Source organism: Phyllostomus hastatus, unplaced genomic scaffold (genome assembly GCF_019186645.2).
Source record: "Phyllostomus hastatus isolate PE091 unplaced genomic scaffold, TTU_PhHast_1.1 phas_scaffold_317, whole genome shotgun sequence".
In the NCBI taxonomy this organism is placed as follows: Eukaryota; Metazoa; Chordata; class Mammalia; order Chiroptera; family Phyllostomidae; genus Phyllostomus; species Phyllostomus hastatus.
Window position 1 is genome coordinate 10,603,034 of NW_025334023.1, and position 17,413 is coordinate 10,620,446.

The 17,413-nt window shown below is 43.2% G+C and overlaps 1 protein-coding gene and 1 pseudogene across 1 annotated transcript in view; both read left to right on the plus strand.

Moving 5' to 3' along the window:
• Positions 1-17,413, plus strand: part of DDIAS (DNA damage induced apoptosis suppressor) — a 47,730-nt gene that overhangs the window by 4,312 nt on the left and 26,005 nt on the right. The window contains exon 3 of the mRNA XM_045818126.1: positions 196-290. Within this exon, the coding sequence (XP_045674082.1) occupies positions 271-290 (20 nt within the window). The 5' untranslated portion in view covers positions 196-270. The remainder of the gene's footprint in view (positions 1-195; positions 291-17,413) is intronic.
• LOC123805298 lies at positions 10,894-17,234 on the plus strand (annotated as a pseudogene).

The window sequence follows — 17,413 nt, forward strand, 5'->3', positions numbered from 1 at the left end:
CCCTCTCTCCCGTCCCTCTCTGAAAATAAATAAATAAAATTCTAAAATATTTTTTTAAAAAAGAAATTCACCTTCACATATATTAAACTTTGAATTTCTTCTGTTAGTCTGATTATATTAATTTGATTATTAACCCAGCTATTAGAACTTACAAGGTGTGAGGAAAGTAATTACTTTTTTTTTCATCCTGCATAGTATTGATGAGCCTGCCATGTGAAATTAATGTCTGGGACACTGCTAACTGCCGGAGACAGCTACAGCTAAGAGATCATGAGCATTGTCCAGCAAAGGTGAGCATTATTCTTGTTTGCTTTTTCAACCTTCCTGGTCTATTTCTACAGCATTTTGGTAGAATTTAGAAGTGCTGTGAGTTAATTTTCCTCTCTTCTACATTTACATTGGCATGAAAAAATATTTGTGAAGCTAGCTGCTTGGACTTGAAGAAAGTCATGAATTTTCTTTATTGAGTCATGGGTCTGTTTGCATCTGTTACCTGGGGTCCAGTGTCCAGCATCAGCTCTGGAGTCTGGCTATGGGGTCTTGGTGACAGATCTCAGTTCCATCTCCAGGCTCTGTGGTCTGGTGTCAAATCTGTATTCAGCTGTGTGCCTGAGGTCTGGGGTGTCTTTGGGTGTGGCTTTATGTCCTGGGTTCATGTGTGGGGTCCGTATGTAGCTCTGGCTCTGGGATCTGGTATCTGGCATTCAGGGTCCATTGTCTGCTTTTGAGCTCAGAGTCTATGGTCTGAGGTCTAGGTTTTGGCTCAGGATCTACTCCAGAGTCCAGGTTTCACAGTCCAGGGTCTGTGTCTGAGGTCCAGTCTGGCTCTGAAGTCTGGTGTCTGTCAACCACTGGTCATTGTCACAGCCAATAGTAATTTCCAGGTCGGGGTGCAGTGAAGAAGAAAATTGTATTCGGTGCAAATAGCTCAATTGTGATACAGCATGACTGTGAGAACAGCACAACTGTTGAGCAGCTCAGTATTGTTAGAGATGAATTATGAAGCAGCACAGCTGTGGAATAGCTCAGTAGTGCTACTTCTCAATAGTGAAGCATCATGGCAGTGAGGAGGCCCCAGGGTAAGGCAGTCCTGGGAGACAGCTCAACTGTGCTCTGCTCTGCTCTACAAGTTCTTGTCCAGTCTTGTCATTTTTTCTGTACTCTCCATCTAGATGTCTTCATCAGTCAGTTCAATGCAGGAGGCAGTATGGGGATCAGTGGTAACTATACCCTGAAGTACAGTTTGTGTGAAAAGCCTGTATAAAATGGCTATTAAGCTTTGTCTAATAATAATTTTTTTAATCCTCACTTGAGGATATGTTTGTGATTCATTTTTAGAGAGAGAGGAATCGGGGGAGACAAAAACACTGATTGGTTGCCTCCCATAGATGCCCCAACTGGGGAGCAAACCCACAATCAAGGCATGTGCACCGACCAGGAATCAAACCTGCAACTTTCTGGTGTATAGGATGACATTCCAACCAGCTGAGCCCCGCAGGCAGGGCTGTTTTTAAAATATTTGATGCCCGTTATCCATCAGGAACCCCAATTTGTAGGCATCTTTTTTGTTAGGATCCACATATCTGTTATGTGAACTGCCCAGGGGTTCTGTCTGGGATAAGGGTTTATGGGAGATCTAGACGCTAATATTCTATCTCAGCTCCAACTCGGTATTGAGAAGCAGAGGATATGCCTGGGGAATAAGGGAGTAGAGATCTGGCAGCAAAATCTCCATTCTGGTTCAAGTCCATTGCATGAAGGGCAGAGTGGGTGCCTGGAGAACAAGGCTAGGACAGACTTGGATGCTTTGATACTTCTCCATCTACGCTCCAGTCAGCACGTTAGGGGCTGAGGAGGGTGCCTGAATAAGGAGGTAGTAGAGACCTGGAGGGGAATTACCATCTGGTTCCTGTCAAATGTGTGAAGGGCAGAGTGGATATTTAGCTAAGGGATGAGGAGAGAACTAGAGGTGAATTATTTATCCCCTCTACATGCAGCTTGTGAGGGGCTTAGTTGGTTCTGGGTGAACAGGCAAGGAGAAACCTGGAGACAAAGTCTCTGCTGGCTCCAGCAAGTGTGTGAAAAGCAGGGGGTGTCTTGAGGTTAATGGTCCAGGAGAGTCCTTGAGTTGAATTCTGTGTCTCTGCTATGGCCAGTTTATTTGAGCCAAAGGGGTTGCCTGGTGAAAGGGACAAGACCTGGAGACAAATACTTCATTGTGACTCCACCAACTATATGATGGGCATAGGGTGTCCTGGGATCAAGGTTAAGGAGAGACCTGGAGCAAAATTCTTCATCTCAGATTTAGCCTAGTCAGTGATAGACAGTGGAGCCAGGCTGCTTGGGCAAAAGGGTGATAAGAGACCTAAATGCAATTTCTCCATCCAGTCAATCTATTGGGGGTGCCTTGAGTAAGAAGCAAGATAAGACTTGGAGGCAGTTTCTCCATCCCATCTCCAGCCTGTGTCCAGGCTGTGTTTGAGGATCAGAGGTAATTCCTGGAGTAAGCGGTGTACTTGAGCCAGCTGGAGATCTGTGAATACTTATTCACTATGTTTTCACATGAGCATTTTTTCTGGATGAATTTCCTCTGGGACATGTCCCTTGGCCCAGTTTAAAGGAGCATTTCTGGTGGGACCACTTTTCATGAGCAAATCCTGTGGACCGGTTCCCCAGGGACATTTTCTTTGGCCCAAATTTAAGTGAGAACTGCCATTGCGGCCACTTTTTGTGAGCACAACTTCAGGACTAGTTTTTCGGGAACATGTCCTTCTGGCCCAAATCAGGTACTTCCTGTGGGACCACTTTTTGTGATCACTGCCTCTGGACCAGATTTGGGAACATACTACTTACATTCCCTGTTTACCTGAGTGCAGAGCAAGAGGAGCACGTGAGTCATCCTGCTGCCATTTGCAGACTTTGTTGCCTCCTGTTTTGAGAGAACTTGCTTTTCCTCAGCAAGTTCCCTGCATGCACCACCAAGGGAAGAAAAGGTGAGGGGATAATTCCTGTGTGCAGTGAGGGGTTTTGGTCTTCGGAGGGCCGAGTAAAGGAAGGGCTTGGTGTGGGAAATGATCAGTTTTTCAGTTAATTTTTAGTGTTGTTTTGCACATTGCTTCACACCAGTGTATGAGGGCAGGACTGGTCCTACCTTGAGGGTTCTAGAGAGACCTGGGTGCAAACTCTCTGTTCCAGTTTTAGCCAGTGTTTGAGCAGACAGGATCCTCAGGGTAAGGGGTGCAATTCAGCCAGCTGGTGTGCTGTGAACACTTTGTCCAGGCTGGTTTCTCCTGAGCATTACCTCTAGACTGGTTCCTACAGCACACATCCTCATTGCCCAGTTTAAGTGAGCACTTCTGGTAGGAACAATTATTGTGTTCACTTCTCTGGGACAGGTTTGCTGGGCCTTTTTTTAATGGCCGGTTTAAATGAGTATGTTCTGTGGGACCACTGTTCATGAACACACGCTAGGGACCGGGTTCAGGAGTGCACTGGTTCTGGTCCTGGTTTCTGTGAGCATGTAGAAGAGAGTGAGAACTGTCCACTGTCACTTCAGGCCATGTGGCTGCATCTGTTCTAAGGAAACGTGGTCCACCTTAATGCTACTGCAGCTTTGGGGAAAACGGACCACATCTGTGCTCAGATGACCTAACATTTCCCCCAGGAGGCACTGCCAAGCTTTCTGTCTGCAACAAGTGCTGAGGGATAGGGGCAGGGCTGTCAGTCCTTCCAGGACCCAGCAGAGGAAGTGTGGTGAAAAATTGTTGGGTTTTCAGTTACTTTTTATTTTTTTAAATTTTATTTATTTTTAGAGAGGGGGAAGGAGGGAGAAAGAGAGGGAAAGAAACATCAATGTGCAGTTGCCTCTCATGTGCCCCCTTCTGGGGACCTAGCCTGCAGCCCAGGCATGTGCCCTGACTGGGACTTGAACCGTGATCCTTTGGTTCTCAGGCTAACACTCAGTCCACTGAGCCACACCAGCCAGGGCTCAGGTAATTTCTAGTGTCATTTTGCCTTGGCCATCTAGGGTTCTCAGCACCATTTATGTGGGTTCATTTTTGGGTTCTCCATTCTCTTCCACTGATCTACAGGTCAGTTTTTATGCCAGTACCAGACTGTTTTTGTCACTGTCATTTTAGTGGTATTGTGATGTGGGAAGTTGGAATTTAAAAATCCCACAATGTCTACACCACCCTAGTCATCCACAACACCCAAGGCACAGTGGCTTCAAATACAGTCTTCCCACCCTGCCTTTCGATGACATGTGGACTGCTATAGGGTGGACTAGCTTCACCACTTTTGGTGAACTGGGTCTGCATAGGACTTCGTCTCTCTAATGATTTTGGATTTCTCTGCTTTCCCAACTTTATATTGGCATGGCTGCTTCAAACAGTGATTTACTTGACAATGATTTCAAAACTCCAGAAAACTTCCCAGGGCAGTGCAGCACTCTCTCTGCACTCAGATTCCCAGCTGTCATCCCTTCACCGCATTTCATGTGGAGAACTACAGTGTGTTTCTTCCAAAACAGGTGCGCTGCCCCAGGGAATCACCACATACCACACAAGTGTGGAAATCGTAACGGTTTCCACATTAGAATCCAATCCACAGTCCCAGGTCACCTTTTACCTGGGCCTGTGAACTTTGATCAACTAGAGTGACCAAAACAGGCTGATATTGTCATTAAAACAGACACACAGATCAATGGAGCAGAATGGAGAACCCAAAAATGGACCTGCATGAATGGTGCTGAGAACGCTGGGCAGTCATAGGGAAAAAGACACTGTCCAACAGTGTGAAAGTGTCTTTTTCCATTCTGGACGCCAGTACTCTTGCCAAGACTTTCCCTCATTTCCACAACCTTTATGAATTTCAAGTGCACAGATGACTTCACTCTGGGTGGCCTTTTTGCCGAGCTTTTTTCATTTAGAATGTTTTCGATGTTTATCCATGTTGTAACATGTATCAATACTTCATTTTTTTCATTGTGACTAATCATATGCAATGTAACATTTACCATTTAAACAATTTGAAGTATATAGTTCTATAGCATTAACTATATTTACATTGTTGTGTAAATATCATTAACACCATACAACTTCAGAACTTTATTTTCCTCAAATGAAACTATTCATTAAACACTAACTCCCCATCCCCATCACTTGGCAACCACATTCAACTTTCTGTCTCTGGTTTTGATTTCTGTAGATATCATATTTATATAAGTGGAATCATATAATATTGGTCTTTTGGAGACTATTTTTTTTTACTTAGCATCATGCCCAAGGTTCATCCATGTTGCATTCTGTCAGAATTTTCTGTTTTTAAGGCCGAATAATATTCAACTGGGTTTCTTTTGGTTATTGTGTATCATGCTGCCGTGAATATGGATGAACAGATATCTGTTCAGGTACTGGTTTGAAATGTTTTGGTTATGTACCCTTAAGTGGAATTGCTGGATCATATGTGAAGTCTCTGTTTCAGTGTTTGAGGAGTCTCTGTACTGTTTTTGGTGCAGTAAAATGGTACAGCCACCGTTTTACTTTATTCCTTTATGTGGCAGAATAGGAGTTCAGTTTATGGATTGGTCACATTTGTTCACTCTTTCACCTGTTGATGGGCATTTGAGTACGTTGTACCTTTTGGTTTTGTGAACAGTGCTGCTGTAAGTTTATTTTATCACCAGTTTTCAATTCTCAGCGTATATACAGATTTACAAGTGGAGCTGTTGAACCCTTTGGTAATTTTTTGAGGAAATACCAAACTATTATACATACAGGCGGCACCATTTTACATTTGCAAAAGCAGTGCTTAAGGGTTCCAGTTTCTCTGTATCATTGTCAACACTTGTTATTTTTAGTTTTCTCAATTATAGTTTTAGTCTGTGAAGGGGGTATTGCATTGTGATTTTAATTTGCATTTACATTGTGACTAATGACATTGAACATCTTTTCTTGTGCTTGTTTACCATTGATATGTCTTCTTTGGAGAAGGCACTATTCAAGTTAATTTTTAAAATTTAGTCGTTTGTCTTTTTGTTGATGGGTTATAAAAGTTCTTTGTGTGTTCTGGATAGCAGAGTTATAGGAAATATAATGTACAACTATTTTCTTCCATTCTGTGGGCTGTGTTTTTCCTCTCTGTTTAGCTTCTTTGGATGCACAGAAGTTTTTAATCTTGAGGATATCTCATTTATTTATTTTTCATTGCTTATGCTTTGATAAATCCTAGGTCATGAAGATTTAGCCCCATTTTCTTTGAAAGCTCATGCTTTTACCCGCTATATTTAGGCCTTTTATTTATGTGAGTTAATTATTAAACATGATGTGAGGAAAAGGTCCAATTTGAACTGTAGGTGGATAGTCAGTCACTTAGCACCATTTATTGAAAAGACCTTTCTTTGCTTCATTCATTGTTTTCAGCACTTGTCAAACATCAAATGACTGATGGTTTGGGTGATTTCTGTGTCCTCAGTTCAGTTCTGGTTATCTCTGTGTATAGTCATGGGTCGCACCTTCATGTTTCAGTCAATGACAGACCATATGGTACCATCCAGATCAATTTATGAGTCAGTTTGGAGTTCTCTCTGATATCTACAATTAGTTTGAAAAATAGTGCATATTCCAGTTTGCTGGGACGAAGATGGTTGATGAGTCTGGCTCTCCAGCAGTCATTAATAAGTTGAAGCCCAAACCCTTTGGTGGCTGAGTAATGTGATCCTCTTGAAGATCTTGAACCTGTTCTTCCTAATCCTGAACTGGAAAACCAGTTACTCCCATAATTCATGCCATTCTTGTTTGTTGATTTAATTCAAAACTGTAATATTGCCCTGTGTTCCCAATAAAGGGTGAGAACAGAACCAAAGTCAAAAAATAAAAATAAATAGTAGTTGCTTGCTGTTTCTGTTCTGGTTGTGGCACAATCAAGCTACCTTTGACCAGAATGCTACTGGTTTGAGAAGTTCATCACAAGGACCCTTTGGCTGTACAAAGCAAAGCAAATACCCCCACATATCGTCATGGGGGTGGGGGTGAGAAACAAAATTCACTTTCTGGCTCTGAGATCCTAGGGTTTAAATTCTGTTTGAAGGTGAAGTTCCAGAAATTTACCAGTTACTCATTTGTTTGAATCATCAATTTTTTTTTCAGGGAAGTTTCTAGATGGGAAGATAAACAGAGATTATTTCTCTTTGTAAACTCAAAGTCATGAACCACTCTGGCCAGGGGGCAGGAAAGACAACAAAAGTCCTCCAAGTGATATTCAAAATAAGGAAGGGGTGAGATACACTCAACATCAAAACCCATGTTGTTGCAAAAGTGTGAAGAGTGTGTGGCTGATGCTGATACCCTCTCAGAGGGAGTCATACTGACACCATAAAGAGACTGTATAATTCAGAGCCCAAACCAAGAGCCATTTAAAGTGTTAGTATGGCCCTGGCTGGTGTGGCTCAGTGGGTTGGAGCATTGTCCCATAAACCAAAAGGTTGCAAGTTCAATTCCCAATCAGGGCACATGCCTGGGTGGCGAACCAGGTCCCCAGATCGGGGCATGCATGAGGCAACCAATCATTGTTTCTCTCTGTCTCTCCCTCCCTTCTCTGCTTGAAGGGAGATAAATAGAATGACAAATTATCAAAATAAAAGCCATAAGCCAGGGTGTCAAACTCATTTTCACTGGGGGCCATATCAGCCTCAAAGTTGCCTTCAAAGGGCTGAATGTGATTTTAGGACTGTATAAATGTAACTGCTCCTTAACAGTTAAGCGAGAGCTTGGCACTGCCTCTGGATAGAAGCAAGGTGGAGGGCCGGATTCAGCCTGTAGGCCTTATGTTTGCCACCTGTGCCATAGCTATAAAAGAGATGATTTGAGACAGTCATTAATTAGGCTTACTTAAGTTTAACTGCCTTTTTTTTATTGCTCAAAGTCAGAGAGAGTATCAACATTCAACATTTTAGTAAGAACAAGTTTTTCCCTTTATCAGAAGTCCTCAGACTGGGGGATTTGTAGAGAGGGTGAAAAGCTGCCAACCAGCAAGAATGGATTTCTTAACATCCAAAGCAGAGAGCACCAAGAAGCCTCTGGGAGAGGAAATTGGATGCTGCCTGTGCTTTGGAGATTTCTCTGCCCCTGTTTCTGTGAGCTGGCTGAGTAATGGGGATTTATTCCCCCAGATGGTAAAAGGGTTTCCTGAAAGCTGCAAATAAGGGATGGGGTAGGAAGGTGATGGATCAAAGTTACATTAAATGTACAAGTAGGTATAAGACATTGAGTATTAATCAGTTACCCTTCCATTTAAAAAAAAGTGGAAAAATATAACATAATTAGGGGCTGATTATAATAGAATAAAACTGTACTAGATTTAATCATATACCTTGTTGTATAGAGACTTATTTAATTGGAAATTTGTGGCCTCTGGTTCAGGATTGGCTTTTTTCTCTTAGTGCTTTTTTTTTATTCTGCCCTGTGTTCTGTTCCTTAGGAGAAGTAATGTAGATGCATTTCCTCAATTCACTGACACTGGTCCCTGGTGCTCAGTGAAAGTGCTTGTCTTTCATCCTTTGAGTCCCCTTTCTCCCACTTGTTTTGTGGCTGATGTTAAATTGATGGTTGCAACAAGATAGAGGGGTTTTTAATCCAGGGATTCAAGGGTTCTATACATGAACCTTGTCCTGCTGCAGCCCCCTGTGCACCTGCTCCCCTCAGCCCCCACCCCACCCCACTCACCTCCCACAGGGCACAGGCAGTGATGCCCCAAGGGAAGCTGGTTCACAGAAGACAACACCAGTCCCTCAGTGAGACCCTAGGCTGAGGGTTTCCATTTTGGGTAACTAATTCAGTTTCTCTGCTTGACGTAGATGTTTGTTCAGCCTTTCTGGGGGGTGGAAGGGGTTGTATGCCAATTTTTTAAGTTGCATCTTTCAATAAATCTGTCCATTTCATGTAAGTTGTCACATTTGTGAGCCTGAAGTTGTTTATAGTATTCTCTTATTCTTTTAATGTGCACAGTCTGTGGTGGTAAATCCCTACATATTAAACATTCATTACTGATGTTATTCATGTTCTCTCTTCTTTTCTCATGAAAATTCCTATTCTTTTTTAATCTTCACCTGAGGACTTTTTTCCTTGCTTTCAGAGAGAGAGGGGGAGAGGGAGAGAGAGAGAAACATTGATGTGAGAGAGAAACATTGATGTGAGAGAGAAACATTGATTGGTTGCCTTCTCATATGCGCCCCCACTGGGGATCAAACCCACACCCTAAGTATGTGCCCTGACCAGGAGTGGGACCCATGACCCTTCAGTATATGGGATGGGATGATGCTCCAACCAACTGAGCCACATGAGCCAGGGCTCTCATGAAATTCTTGATAGAGGACCATCAATGTTGTTGATTTTCCTCAAAGAACCAGATTTCTGCTTAGTTAATTTTCTCTGTTATCTGTCTCTTTAATATAACCTATTTCTACTCATATCTTTATTAATAAATTTCTTCCTCTTTTCTCCTTGCTTTTCTAGTTTCCTCACATGGAATTACAGATTTTCTTTCCTAATTTATGCATACAAAAATTTCCACTTACCAGGCTTTTAGCTGCATTGTACAAATATTGATGTTACATTTTAATTTTCATCAGTTCAAAATATTTTGTACATTTTCTTATATTGGGTCTTTAACAACCATGAATTATTTTTAAAGGTGTGGTTTATTTCCAGATATATAGGGTTTAACTAAATATTTATTGTTATATAGTTTTGATTTAATCTTATTGTTGTGAAAGAATAGAACTTTTGTTTTTAGTAATCTAAAAAAACATACTTTATTTTCATATCATATTTAGTGGTTTCTGAAACATTTACTCATATATTTTCTCATTTGAACTTTACAGCGGCCTTGTGAGGTAGTACAGATATTCATTGAACTTTGTGTAAGCAATTTAAGGTTTAAGAATTTAGGTAATATGCAGTATATTGTTTCAGAAATAAGCTTGGAGCTAAGATTTTAACCTGGGTCTTTTGACTCTGGGAGCAGTGCTGTGTCTTCCTCACCAGAAGCCATGATGTACGTGGACTGTCCGATTTTAATACTAACCAGGCTGACTTCTCTGGGGATCCTCTGTGGTCCTGATCCTGAGTGATTTACTAGTAGGAGCTATTGATTCTAAACAGAGTCACAAGGGTGGGAATACCTGCCTTCACCATTACTTTCCTGCCATAACTACATATTTTATGCCAGCAGGGCAGGATGCAATCTGACTGTATCTAACACAGATGGGAAGTAGTTATATATCTTAAATATTTTTAATTGCCAATCATAGCTGAGTAGAGATTGAAAAATCAATGTCTTGGCTTAAGGCAGGGCTGGCCTTGGTGCTGGCAGGCACTCAGTGCTGCAGTACCCTCCTGCCAGTGGTGCCCAGTGCAGGCGGTGGTACAGCACATGGAGAGGAGACACCCGCACAGGAGAGAGCGACTCTAGAAGCCCCTGCCTGCTCTCGGGGCTGCCTGACATCTGCACATTCTTTTCCCTGGACTCTGGTCCCACAGACATGACTGCCTTAATCTCCTCCTGGGCTGTGGTTTTCTTCAAAGTCTTCTTCATGGAAGCAATGTCCCGAAACAGGCAACTCTAGGAGGCAGCCTGAGCGATCTTCCTCCCTAACAGGTGTGTCTACACTAGAAACACTCTGCAGCAAGAGAGTGAGGACACTAAGCCGGCCCAGCTGGTCCCTTGCTGGAGCCATCACCCAGCAGCAGACCCGCTAGGTACACGCACCCTCCCTGCCTGACACCAGGGCATGCAAACTGATCAGGCCCCAGTTTAATGCTGGAGTTCCCCTGGGGCACACCCTGTCTCTTGACCAAAAGGTCAGCTCCCTGGTCATTAGGGCTGGTGGTGTCCAGCAGGAGCCAGCATCCCGGAATGAAGAAAATGAGAGCACTAACAGAAAGGAGGAGAAGTGCTCCATTTCTTGCCCAGGATAAAGCCCTGCAAAAACAGCCTTGTGTTAGGGAAAGGCCTCTCCTGCTTGGACATGTGTGTGCATTTCTGTCATCATCTGTGTGCTCTAGTAGGACTCTTAGAACTCAAGAGGGGCCTGCAGAGGCAGGAGCAGCATCTTTTCCTGTTCAACGATCTATTGGTTGTGGCTAAAATCATATAACAATAACTTTAAGATGAAAAATAAGATTAAGTGGTGTGGATAGCAAGCTGTGTGGATGAAGTGGGAGAAGGCACAGCTGATGCCATGAGATCGTCGGTCCAGGGCTGACCCACAGTGAACTCTGAGGCCACTTTCAGTTTCCCAGAGCAGAAGGACAAATGACTCTTTCTCCATCAGATACACATCAGTCTAGAGAAGGAGAAGGACTATCCAAAGAGCATTCCCCTAAAAATCTTCCCCAAGGTCATTGGAAATTGTGCCTGTTCTAAAATTATAACAATAATGCCCTGACCAGTATGGCTCAGTTGGTTGAATGTTGTCCCACAAAGTGAAAGGTTGCCGGTTTGATTCCCGGTCAGGGCCCATGCCAGGATGGCAGGACTATACCCACATTGGGGTGCGTATGAAAGGCATTTGATCAATGTTTGTCTCTCTTTCTTCCTCCCTCCCTTCCTCTCTAAATAAATAAATAAAATTTTTAGAAAAATAAAATTATAACAAGGGATTCAGATATAGTGAATGAAGTTATCAACATGTCGCTACCAATGCTAGGGATAACTGCCTCTGAGAGAGATCACCAGTATCTGGGTCAATTCTGGCAAAGAAGAACCATGTCCACTTGTTGAACATGAATATTCCTACAGAATTAAAATGAGCCACCTTGGGGACTCTGCAGTCCTGCCACAGGGATCAGAGGACTCCGCCAGCCCTCCCAACGTCCAAGAGCCCTTCCTCATGGAACAGCTGCCCCAGCAGATGCAGTGCCGGTTCACCCTGAACCCTGGCCACCTGGCTGCAGCCCAGTAGTTGAGTGACTCAGGTCAGAAGACATTTAAAAGGAGAAGATATAAAGTGGACCTTCTAATTTGCCCATGTTACAACCTCTCCTGTGCCAGGACGGCTCTTTGGAGTTTCTCTGCCAAATGTCTGTGAGAGTGACGATCTGCCCAAGCCTGTCTCTGATACACAGTTCTTTCCTAATCAGAAAGGACCCCTCACAAAAGGCATCTTCAGTCAATGTGAAATCTTGCAGAGAGCTGAAGGAGAAACTTGAATTTTGGAGTTGAGGTACACCTAGACTGTAAATCTATTTTTGTAATAGCATCTGTTTTAAGGATTTTCTACAAAACATTTCTGGAAGTATTTTGTCATCAGATCTCTGTCATCACTGGGTCTGTATAATGGATCAAAGTAATGATGAAGAAAAAATAAATACAATTCAAAGGCTGTTAGACCAGATCCAAGAGCCAGTGTTACTTTCCTTAGGTACCTTTTTGGGGTATTATACAACATCAAGCGACATTCCCCGTTATATCAAACAATTGCACTTAACTTAGCAATGTATATCACTCAAACATTCTTTAACTTCTTATTCCCTTCAGCCCAGAACTAGAAAGTGAATTTATCAAAAGGGTTATTCTGCTTGTTCTATTTCTGATTGAAAATGTCTGTAGAATATTTGAAGAAGAAATCACCCTCCTCTTTGGAGAGGTTTTGGTGAGATGTGATACTAGAGAGATTGCCTCCAATATGCCTTGCTTACAAATGACTGACTTCTCCTATGACATCCTGGAAAATGAGCTGAATGGGGTGTGTTGATGCTCTGTGTAGGGACTTGGTAAAGAACCTTGGTCAGGGGAGCAGAAGCATGGACCCTGTCTTAACCCTTAGTGATGATGACCTTGTCTGGCACGAGGAGGACGGCCATTTAACCCTGAGTGACTCTGACTTAGACTATTCTAAACATGAAGACATTCGGATGCAGTGACCCTCTGAATCTAAGCCTGTGGCCATCACAGTACTGTACAGAAAGGCCCCGCTGCAGCACCATGCTGGGCTCCATGTGGCATGACCATGTCCAGCTATCTGTCCACAGCTACAGCCGATGCTCCAAAAAGTCCAATGGGAAGGTGGCACTGCTTGGAGTCCAGCACCATGTATCTAGATCAAAGCTTTCCTCTCTCAGGCAGTTTTGCCAGAAAAAGCTGTGCAAGTCCAGCTGTGATGCAATTCTCTTACAAAAAGATGAGGAGCATATGAAAGAGAATCAACCCCTATAGGAAGAGAGTAAGATGTATTTTAAACAGTTTAGTTACAGGTACATATCAAGAAAAATGCCACCAGTAAAATTACTGAGAAGAAAAGCTTACTTGTTCATGAAGGAAATCATGTGAAGCTTCTTCCTAAATCCAAGCCAGTGGCCATTTCTGTGGCATCTTATAGTCACATGCCCTCACATGGTCATCCCTGGAACCAGCCCATTGATTCAGATACATTTGCGCATGCACGCACACACACGCACACACACAGCAGATGCCCTCGGGCATTCAAAGAGGCAGGGGCTCTGCCTAGAGCCCAACATTGATGACCAGCCCTCCGAACTGATCTACCTCAGGAAAACATTTTCTTTTTTAAAAGTATATTTTATTGATTATGCTATTATAGTTTTTTCCCCCTTTATTTCCCTCTGCCCTGTACGCTTCCTCCATCCAGCATCCCCACCCCCCGCCCCGCCCGTTCATGTCCATGGGTCATACATATAAGTTCTTTGGCTTCCCCATTTCCTATACTATTCTTAACCTCTCCTGGCTATTTTGTACCTACCATTTATGTTTCTTATTCCCTATAACTTTTCCCCCATTCTCCATCTACTCCCTCCCCACTGATAACCCACCGTATGATCTCAATTTCTGTGATTCTGTTCCTGTTCTAGTTGTTTGCTTAGTTTGTTTTTCTTTTTAGGTTCAGTTGTTAATAGTTGTGAGTTTGCTGTCATTATACTGTTCTTAGTTTTGATCTTCTTTTTTTTTCTCTGATAAGTCCCTTTAACATTTTATATAATAAGGGCTTGGTGATGATGAACTCCTTTAGCTTTACCTTATCTGAGAAGCACTTTATCTCTTCTCCCATTCTAAATGATACCTTTGCTGGATAGAGTAATCTTGGATGTAGGTCCTTGCCTTTCATGACTTTGGATACTTCTTTCCATCCCCTTCTTGCCTGCAAGGTTTCTTTTGAGAAATCAGTTGACAGTTTTATAGGAACTCCTTTGTAGGTAATTGTCTACTTTTCTCTTGCTGCTTTTAAGATTGTATCTTTATCTTTAATCTTGAATAATTTAATTATGATGTGTCTTGGTGTGTTCCTCCTTGCGTCCAATTTCTTTGGGACTCTCTAAGATTCCTGGACTTCCTGGAAGTCTGTTTCCTTTTCCAGATTGGGGAAGTTTTCCTTCATTTGTTCAAATAAGTTTTCAATTTCATGCTCTTCCTCTTCTCCTTCTGGCACCCCTATGATTCAGATGTTGGAATGTTTAAAGTTGTCTTGGAGGTTCATAAGCCTCTCCTCATTTTTTGAATTCTTGTTTCTTCATTCTGTTCTGATGGGATGCTTATTCATTCCTTCTATTACAAATTGTTGATTTGAGTCCCAGTTTCCTTCCCTTCACTGTTGGTTCCTTGTATATTTTTCTTTATTTCACTTTGCATAACCTTCACTTCTTCCTCTATTTTGTGACTATATTCAGCCTTTCTGTGAGTATCCTGATAACCAGTGTTTTGAACTGTGCACCTGATAGGTTGGCTATCTCCTCATCACTTAGTTCTTTTTCTGGAGTTTTGATCTGTTCTTTCATTTGGACCATATTTCTTTGTCTCGGTGCACCTGTTGTGTTGTAAGGGGCAGAGCTTTATGTATTCCCCAGGGCGGGGCAACCCACTTTGCTGTGATGTGGTGTTGTATGTGGGGCGGGGGGCAGTCAGAGAGAGAACAATGCTACTTTCGGGGCTCTCATCGTGCTTTCAGTCACTTCCCCTGCTACCCACAAGCAGACTGTTTCCGTTTCCTGCTGATTCCTGAGTGGATGGGTTTGTTTACATTCTAGGACCCTGTGAGTCCCTCCAGTGAATTCTCTTATGAAGCTGGGAGTTTCTCCCACTACTGCAACCCCCACAGACTTTTACAGCCAGAGGTTTTGAGGCTTTATTTTCCTGTGCTGGAGCCCTGGGTAGCGTGGTCTGTCTTGCTCCCCAGTTGTTCCTGTCAGCTTGTCTTGCACATGAATGTGGGACTGCCCAGTCTGTTAGCCTTCGCCTCGCCTGCCTGGTCCACTGCCTTGGTGCACATCCTGTCTGCTCCAGCTGCCCATCTCCGCCTCTCCTACTGGTCTGGATGAATGTTTCTTTAACTGCTTGGTTGTCGGACTTCCATACAGTTTGATTTTCTGGCAGTTCTGGTTGGTTTTTGTTTATAAATTTGTTGTTGACCTTCTTTTGGTTGTGTGAGGAAGCAAAGTGTATCTACCTATGCCTCCATGTTGGCTGGAAGTCTATTCTCAGGAAGATATTTTCAAAGAAACAAAATAAAACTAGCTAGAGAGCTGGTCATTTGGATGGAGTGGAGGAGGATCTCCAGCAGCAAAATTCTTTGCAAATGGAAGGGCAAAAGCTTATTAACCACGGTTTGGTTGTGGGGATTGAGGTGGCAATAGTAGGGCTACAACCCAAAACACTCAGAAGTTGTTACTCTCAAGATTAAGCATTTGCTGGTCCTCCTCAGACACTTCCCCATCTGGCTCAGCATCGAGCGCCCAGGACAGCGCTTTTTCTCAGATTGCTGAATGTTCCTTGTTTACACCCACTGAAACGTCCTCTCTAATAGGTTGTATTTTTCAGGCTCCACCCCAGGGAAATGTAAAGAAACCAGGAAAAACTTTCTTCTGACTATTGCAGTTCCAGTCTCGTTTCTGGACAGCCTGGTACCTCCTCTGGGCAGGCCCCCAGCTCATGTGTGGCGTAAACAAAAAATGACACTGTAGAGTGTCATTCATGAAGGCATTCTATAACTCTTCACCCCAGTACACAGTTAAGACATGGTTTGGTCACAGGAGAAACTCCCAGAAACTCGGTTCTTCTTACCGGTACAGTAAAGAACTACAGGTCAGCACACCTACTGGCATGCAAGCAAAGTATTAGTGCTAAGTTTCCATGGGAGAACAAAAGCAAGAGTGCCTAGAGCAGGGTGGTTAGGGGCCTCCTAGCTAGAGACCAGCTGGCCAGGGTCCCTGGCCCCCCACCCACTGTGTGAGAGAAAGAGCCAATGGAGGCAAGAACGTGAGTTCTTTGTTCTGAGGACATGTAGTTTGTAGCATGGGGGTGAGGGAATTACATTTTCATTGACAGGTAATGGTGGTGCCAGCTCACCACTACCACCCCCACCTCCACCCCAAGGAAATGTAACTACCCAAACGTAGGTATGCGGGTTAGCCCGAACCTTATCTTGCTCTAAGCTCTATTTGTTCATTTTGCATATGTGCTGGGAGGAAAGCAGTTAACCAAAGTTGCTTTATAGGGTTTTTTTTTTTTCTTTTGGGCATTGTTGTCCCCCTCCCCTTCTCCCTTCCAGGCCTTGGGACGAACACACAATCTCAAGGCTTTCCTTTTCCCAGCTAGTGGAGATGATAACACACTGGCTTTCAGTGGCTCCCCTGACTCTTGCACTAGCTTGTTGTTCTGAATGTCTGGCAACCTTATCGGATCAGGCTCAGGACTACTGGGTCAACTGGTGAGACATGTATTCCTTTGCTTTTAGCCTCCTGTATTAAGTTCTGTGTTAGATTGCAATGGTGGGGGCCCTGCCTTTATATCCATTCTGGCCACTCATTCTGCCATAACAGTTTGGCCAGTTTGTAAAAGAAGCCATGTCAGAGGAGATGAGAATTACATCTCTACAAGAACCCACAAGTCACCTCCCCATGCTTCTGGTATTCCAGAAGCCAACTCACTGCAGGAGAAACAAAGACGTGTCCCTAAGGGCAATAGAAGGACCTGGAGCTGTGCAGATAGTGCAGCAGTATAGCTCTTATCCCAGCCAAAACTCGAAAAAACACCATAGCTCTCCATTCAGCCCAGTGGAAGAGAGACTCAAGCTTTGTGTGAAATCACATGAGGAAGGAGAGAATGATGGGCAGTGCTGTCCTGGTGCTCTGCCTTGTGTGAGATCCTCACCCAGCTCTTTGATTGTGTTTGGTGTGTCCAGACCAGACTCAGGAACTATAGTAGTGATATGGGGACACACTTAACCAAAGACATTCAACCACAGGAATCTGGTATGTACAAAAACGGAAACTGGGCTAATAATGACATTAAGACACTAATTATTATGACTTTTTTCTGTAAAATACCCAGGCTAGTGAGCATAAATATAACCATTGCTAATACTTAGGACAATGAAGTGATTCTCTTTATTGAGACCACTTGG